The sequence below is a fragment of the Acomys minous genome (assembly GCF_964271855.1).
Source record: "Acomys minous genome assembly, chromosome: 6".
Taxonomy (NCBI): Eukaryota; Metazoa; Chordata; class Mammalia; order Rodentia; family Muridae; genus Acomys; species Acomys minous.
The window spans coordinates 120141574-120148554 of record NC_140487.1 but is presented as its reverse complement, the minus strand read 5'-3'; the positions used below and the strand labels follow the sequence as shown (position 1 = coordinate 120148554).

At 47.4% G+C, this 6981-nt stretch overlaps 2 protein-coding genes across 2 annotated transcripts in view; one reads left to right on the top strand and one right to left on the bottom strand.

The window, feature by feature from the left end:
• Positions 1-831: 831 nt before the first annotated feature.
• LOC311600476 (oogenesin-3-like) lies at positions 832-5226 on the bottom strand. The gene is made up of 4 exons (XM_084787218.1): positions 5053-5226; positions 2698-3008; positions 1656-2237; positions 832-1042 (listed from the first exon to the last, which is right to left on the bottom strand). The coding sequence occupies exons 1-4, from the start codon at positions 5080-5082 to the stop codon at positions 1024-1026; spliced, it is 942 nt and encodes a 313-aa protein (XP_084643344.1). The 5' UTR covers positions 5083-5226; the 3' UTR covers positions 832-1023.
• A 936-nt stretch (positions 5227-6162) lies between these two features.
• LOC311599708 (uncharacterized protein) overlaps positions 6163-6981 on the top strand; it is a 44006-nt gene continuing 43187 nt past the window's right edge. The window contains exon 1 of the mRNA XM_084785709.1: positions 6163-6268. The gene's annotated coding sequence lies outside the window, so the exon portion shown is untranslated. The remainder of the gene's footprint in view (positions 6269-6981) is intronic.

Sequence of the window (6981 nt, the reverse complement as noted above, 5' to 3'; positions counted from 1 at the left end):
TTCCCAAACACTGAGCACTATGTGATCTGAGTCCCAGTGATTAGAGCCTTGTCCCTAGGTTGCTATGACCTACACAGCTCTGAGACTGACCTGATTAGTGATGAGCAAAGAAGAAAAGACAGACACAGGTACAGAGATGCTGGTAATGGGCGCGCTATGTGATCTGATAGAGACACACCTGCAACCCAGAAACTTAGCACATTTATTGTATGCAATCCACACAGGGGGCAATCTACTCAGGGAAAGGAGCTTCAGATGCAACAATCCTAGAGAAGGAGAGAGTGGCCGTTGATACTTTCTGCAGAGGCAACATCCATTTTCTGGATCAGAATAGGACCCCGCCTTTCCAGTGTGTCTCAGGCACTGAGGGACTTAGACATATGGACACTTGTCAATTGGGTGCTTTCATTCAGGATTTCATCAGTTCCCCATAAGAGGCTTCCACTTCTTAGTTCTAACATCAATCTTGCCACATTGGGGCTGGAAGAAACAGCACTGGGTCTCGTAGAGAAAGGACCCACAACACGTGTAGCGTTGGCTTGTAGCAAAAATGTCTCTCTTGTGCTGTCTTTTGGCCCTGAGTATATCCAGGAGCTCAGGGCAAAGCTGTCCCATTCTGTATGTTAGTCTTTCATCCATGCCATCGTAGCACCCCAGAGGGCCAGGGTACAGCTCCCGGGTCAGCTGGCTCAGCTTGGCTGTGTGGTGCAGCAGTTGCTTCAGGGCAGGCAGAGAGTTTATTGCCATAGAAATCGATTGACCTTGGTGAACTGGGAACATCGGCTCAGGGCAGGCAGGAGGGCACAGACCTGAGAGTCCCCCTATCCCAGGCCACTGCAGTTCCAGACTTTGCAAAGTGTCTCTAACTCTCTCAAGGAGAACCCAAGGAGGCTTCAGGGATAAATCACGTAACAGTGTAGCAGCACTTAGGCTCAGGTGTTTGCGCTCACAAATCTTCAAGCAATGGGGGCAGGTAGTCCAAGTCCGCCCGTGAGAGGTGGCAGTAAGTGACGGTCAGACTCTCTAAGGATGATCCAGGAAACTGTGGAGGGAACAAATGGTTGGTTTCAGACAAATGGTGTTGAAGCATCTTGAGGAATTGACAGTGAGGCAGCTTGGCCCTTCTCTTAAAGGCATTCTAACTCTATGATGGAGGTCAACCCAGGTCACACCTCCTGCTGTCTGCTCACATAATACATAACACGCTAGTCTGATGCCTGTGGGCATCACCGTGGGCATGGTTCAGGGAATGGCAGGAGACCACAGCAACGGCTGTTACCAGGCCAACATGCGCATGTAGTCAGGACTGCCCACCCCAAACAAGATTCAGCAGCATCTTCCTGTGATGCCCCTAAGGTTTCCCCGACCTCTGTTCCTCACTAAGGCCATGTCCCTGTTCCCACCTCAGCCCAGTGTTGCACATTTCCCATCTACTCAAGCCTTTCTAGACTCAGAAAAGCCTTTCACACAGGAGCAGATAAGAGTCATTCCTGTGCCTGCTCACACACGTTAGCACAGAGCTCATCTGCTCAGATATGCTGTGTCTCTAACACTGCTAGGGTTCCAGTGACCTGACCTGTCAAGGACCCACTAACCTGAAAAGAAAAAGAGAAGTGTTTTCTATGGTCGGCCGGACCCTCTCCATCTCTCCTTACCTGAGGAAGTCTGGCAGATGGCCTGCTATAATGGAGACATCCTTTATGAAGAGAGTCTGGATACTGTGAGATTTGGGAAAGTGAGAAATCAGGGTCCTTATTCTCCGTTGAAGCTCTTCCGAATCCCTCGGGTAGTGACTGCGTGTGATGTCATCCAGTGTGAGCGTGTCAAGATTTTTCATCTGCTCAATGTAAGGCCGGAGAGGAGCCAAGTGTTCCACACACATAATATCCAGCTCCAGTTCCTGCAGACAGACTGGCTCTATAATCTGGAAGGTCTCTATGAGAGTGGGGTTGGGCGAGTCCCAGATCTGCAGCTTCCTACAGCATAGATGAACGGCACCTTTCCGCTGACGGGCCCACTCCAGCAAGTACGTGGTGTACTCGTCATGACTACCCTCCTTGTGTTTGAGGTCAGTTACCACCTTCAAATATTCCTTCACCCCCGAGTCAGGACAGGTCTTCACTGGCTGCTTCCGTGTCGTGACCTGCGGGGAGCAGTCACCTTTACGAGAGCCAGCCCATCTGACCCAGAAGTCGTGGTCCACGTTCCTCAAATCGAGCACCCTGAGTTTGCACCTACTGTGGAAGAAATGGATATATCCGTTTTTAGAAGAGGAGAGAATACACACCTCATACCCCGCTTCTCATCCACATGTCTCCCTTCGCTTTTCCCTATGCTTAGAATCATGAACAGGTTCTCCATCTCAATAGAAGGGTCTTTGTCAGAAAGACATCTTCAGCCTTGTCTAACTTCCCTCCATTCCATTCCCCTTAATTCCGACTCCAACCACGAGTCACTTGTACCTTTGCGGGAGGCAGGGAAAGGCATAGTCTCACAGGCTGTGTTGGCTCTCTCTTGTTGTCTCCATTCCTCGTTATTGCTCAGGTGCCTGAGACTATTTGCCAAGCCTCTACAGCCCTCTAAGCAGATGCTCTCAGAAGCCTCTGATCTACCTTTGACCAATATTCCTGTCCCTAGTTGGCCCTTCTCAGCACCCAGAGAGCCCTCCTCTCCCTCCCCGCAACCAGTCTTGCTTACCTGGGGTGAGCCTTCTGTGTAATCAGCACATCTAGTCCCTCAAGCAGAGCCTTTAAGGTCTTCAGGTGGGGCTCCTTTATCAGGGCGCCCACAGGGAGGCATGGGAAGGGCCAGGCTGACACCAAGGCCTTCAGGATCTTTGTGCGTCTGTACCTGAAGGCCTCCTCAAATATGACTGGGAGCAGCTGCATGGGCAGGTACTCTACAGCAGCTATGGTCAAGGCCTCCTCCCTCAGTAGCCTCTGTCTTGCCTGCTCCAGGAGTGTCAGTGGGGCATGGACTCTCATTGTGACAGGTTTTAAAGAATGACACTGGAGAAGGATGGAACAAAAGTGCCATTAATGACAAGAAAATTAGGAAGCCATTGTCCCCACCAGAGATCTAGAGAGCTAGATCACCACAGATGGGCTGGAGAAATCATTTTACCAATCTGATTACCCTCTCTTGGTTTTTGTTTTCTTTTTTTCTTTTTATGACAGTGTCTTTGTGTGTATCTTGGCTCTCCTAGCACTTGCTCTATAGACCAAGGTGCCCTAGAACTCAGAGATTTACATGTCACCTACTTCCAAATGTTGGGATTAAGTTTTCTTTTTTTTTTTTCTTTTTTTTCCAAGATAGGATTTCTCTGTGTAGATTTTAGCTATCCTGGGCTTACATTGTAGACCAGGCTGGCCTCAAACTCACAGCGATCCCCGTGCCTCTGCCTCCCAAGTGCTGGGATTAAAGGAGTGCACCACCAGCATATGCCATGTGTCACCACTGCCAGGCTGTGTTGGGTTTAAAGCCATAAATCTCTTCTCTGTGGTGAGTAACGTCTCCAAAACACTCTTGTTTCCAAAGACCCTATCCAATCCCAAACACAGCTCAGGCGAATGCAACACACTGAGAAGGGGTCACCAGGAAAGCTTGAATGTTCAGCCCTTGGTTTGACTGTGCTCACCCCTCAGGATCTCAAAGAAGTAAAAGAAAACCCTGTCGGTCTCTGTTCACCCAGCTATCCTGCCTGGAACAAGGATGGAATCCTTGACATGGGCATCTTCAGTGATTGAGATTAATGCTTGATTATTGACTGGACTGGCATTTGGGGAAAGTAGCAGGTAGGCTCCACCCTTGAGCTTTCCAAGCTGCAGAGCTGAACAGGTTAGGAAGGAAACACTAAAGTTATGAACTTCCAGTATTCACCACCATGGTCTGTAACTGTTTATGAAACATCAAGAAAGAGGAGCCTATGAGATGGAGGTTGTAATTTCCACGCTGAAGGCAGGAAGCTCACTAGTTCAGTGCCATAACTGAATACTTCTGAGCATCAGAACAGCCGGAGATCTGCAGAAGTTCAAGCCAGACCCCCCCACACACACACCATAAAAAAGTAAAAAAGAAAAAGGAGCAGGAAATTTCAAGCTAAATTTCAAGTGATGGTCAGATCTTTTATTTGTACCCTTTATAAAAAGAAGGTTGTTTGGGCTGGAGAGATGGCTCAGAGGTTAAGAGCACTGACTATTCTTCTAGAAGTCCTGAGTTCAATTCCCAGCAATGACATGGTGGCTCACAACCACCTATAATGTGATAGGATGCTTTCATCCGGCCTGCAGGTATACATGCAGGCTGAATATTGTATAAAGCCGGGCGTGGTGGCACACGCCTTTAATCCCAGCACTCGGGAGGCAGAGGCAGGCGGATCGCTGTGAGTTCAAGGCCAACCTGGTCTACAAAGTGAGTCCAGGACAGCCCAGGCTAACACAGAGAGACCCTGTCTCGAAAAACCAAAAAAAAAGAATATTGTATAAATAAGATAAAATAAAATAAACACATTTTAAGAAAAAAAGAAGGTTGTTTCTGTAAGTTTGAGGACATCTTGAGGTCAATGAAGAGAAAAGACCACCTATCAACCAGCAAGCATGATTGGTAGATATCATTTTTGTTTTTGTTGAGACACAGTCTTAACTCTGGTGGTTTTAAAACTCACTAGGTAGATCAGGCTGGCTTCAAACTCAAAGAGAACAGCATGCCTTTGCTTCCCTGTCTAGCACTTAGATTAAAGGCACACCCAAGCATTCCTTAAATAACATAAAAACCAGATCAGTAGTAAAGGCACCTGTAATTCCAGCCAGAATTACCTTGGATCCTAACTGAGGTTCTTACTGAGACTGTCTCAAAAACAACCAAGCAAGCTAACAGACAGACAGACAGGCAGACAGACAGACAACCAAACACAGAAAGCACAAATGACCCACTTAATGGTTGCATATAACCAAGAACACAGTGGGATAGTCTGGCTAACCAGCCCTCAGGTGGCTGAGATGGGAGACTCTGTGAGTTCCAGGCCAGTTATGCTGATGGAGCTGAGAGACTTACCTGACGGGACCACTGGTGAGCAGGCTCCATAATCAAGAACAGGCAGGCTGTGGCTTCAGTCTCCAAGACTCTGAGGGTTTCTCTGGCTGCTCTGACCCTTATCTTCCTTTCCACTGGTCCCTCCCCTTTGTAGCCACACCCTCCCAGCCAGAGTCTGCAGTCTGATTCAATAACCAAGTCTCAGCAGGGCAGTGGTGGCTCACGCCTTTAATCCCAGCCCTCAGGCGGCAGAGGCAGGTAGATCTCTGTGAATTTGAGCCCAGCCTGGTCTACAAGTGAGTCCAGACAGCCAAGGCTACACAAAGAATCCTTGTCTCTAAAACCAAACCAAACAAACAATGAACAAACTGTAGGGGCTGGAAATACGGCTCAACGACTAAGAGCGATTGCTGGTGTGCCAGAGAACCCAGGTTCCATTCCAGGGCATCCAGCGCCCTCTTCTGGCATCCACTGGTATTAAAACCCTTTTGTGGACACATTACATACAACCTGGGAAACACTCCATAAGTTAACATACAGACTGATGGGTTTCATTACAGTATTTGCCTCCACATACGTCATTTACTCCCTCCTTACTCAATGACCTCGGCTCGCTTCCTGCTTTCCCACGATGCTGGAAGCTGCATTTTGAACCCCTCAATGGCTTTCCCACTAAGATACCTCCAAACCTCCAAGTTAGGAAACTCCTCCCACATTTCCATGGATCTGAGCCTTGTATCCCATTATTTATTTTACATCCTCCAGGCTGTGTGCTGAGCTCACCCATCAGAAACACTTTCCACTACTGGAGAAGCCAAGGCTGCATCCCTCTCTCTGAACACAATACCTTGTGTTTGTTTTTTATTTTTATTTATTTTGAGATAAGGGTTTCTCTGTTTAGCCCTGACTGTCATGTAACTCACACCTTAGACTAGGCTGGCCTTGAACTCAGATCTACCTACTTCTGCCTCCAGAGTACTGGGATTAAAGGTGTGGACCAACAACACCCTAGCTATTTTTATATATTTAAATCCTTGCAATTAGCCAGATCTGGTGATATACAGCTTTGGTTGTTGATTCAGGCTGGGAGCCTGTGGCTGCAAAGGGGGAGGGTTTTAAGGAAAGATATATAAGGGTCAGAGCAGCTAAAGAAACACTTAGGCTTGGGAGCTGGAGTAACTTGGAGTCACTGCCACCCCTGCTGGGATCTGGAGACCTGTTATTCTATTCAGACCAGGTAAGTCCCTTAACTCCACCAAGACACCCCATTTTACCAGCAGAGTCTAGCCTTGAGTTCACCTCAATGTATCATCTATATCTTTTTTTTTTTTCCTGGCTTTTGTCTCTTCAAGACATGGTTTTTTGGTTTGGTTGGTTGGTTTTTGGTTTTTGTTTAGGGGTTTTTTTGGGGGGGTTTTTTGTTTGTTTGTTTGTTTGTTTGTTTGTTGTTGTTTTTGTAGCCTTGGCTGTCCTAGACTCATTTTTCAGAACAGGTTCGCCTTAAACTCACAGTGATCTGCCTGCCTCTGTCTCCCATGTGCTGGGATTAAAGGTGTGCATCACCATGACAGCTCATTTATATCTTTTTAAGTTTACTGGTTTTTTTGGGGGGGGGGTAGGGGATAAGGACTTCCTATTTATGGTCTAGAATTCCCAGAGATCTGGCTTCCCAGCTATCTTAGGGCTGGCTCACCATCAGAGGCAGGGTGTGTTGTTTATGTCAAATCATTATTTGAGTCTATTTGTGGTTCCCGTTTATTTTTGAGACAGATCCACTCTGAATATCACAGTGACTTTTGAACTCCAGGAAATTCTGAGTGGAGTTACAGATATGACTCATTCGAGTGCCTCCACTGTGGTTTTGTCTCTATATGTGGGGGGAAAGGGTAGGTAGGGTTTCAGACAGTTTTCTTCTGCAGCCCTGGAATTGGCTTTGTAGACAAGTCTGTC

Coding starts and splice junctions, on each gene's coding strand:
- LOC311600476 (XM_084787218.1), bottom strand. CDS start 5,082: ATGGAGCCTGCTCACCAGTGGTCCCGTCAG. Junction 3,009..5,052: donor CTCACCAGTGGTCCCGTCAG/GTAAGTCTCTCA, acceptor ATCCTTCTCCAG/TGTCATTCTTTAAAACCTGT. Junction 2,238..2,697: donor ACACAGAAGGCTCACCCCAG/GTAAGCAAGACT, acceptor TTTCTTCCACAG/TAGGTGCAAACTCAGGGTGC.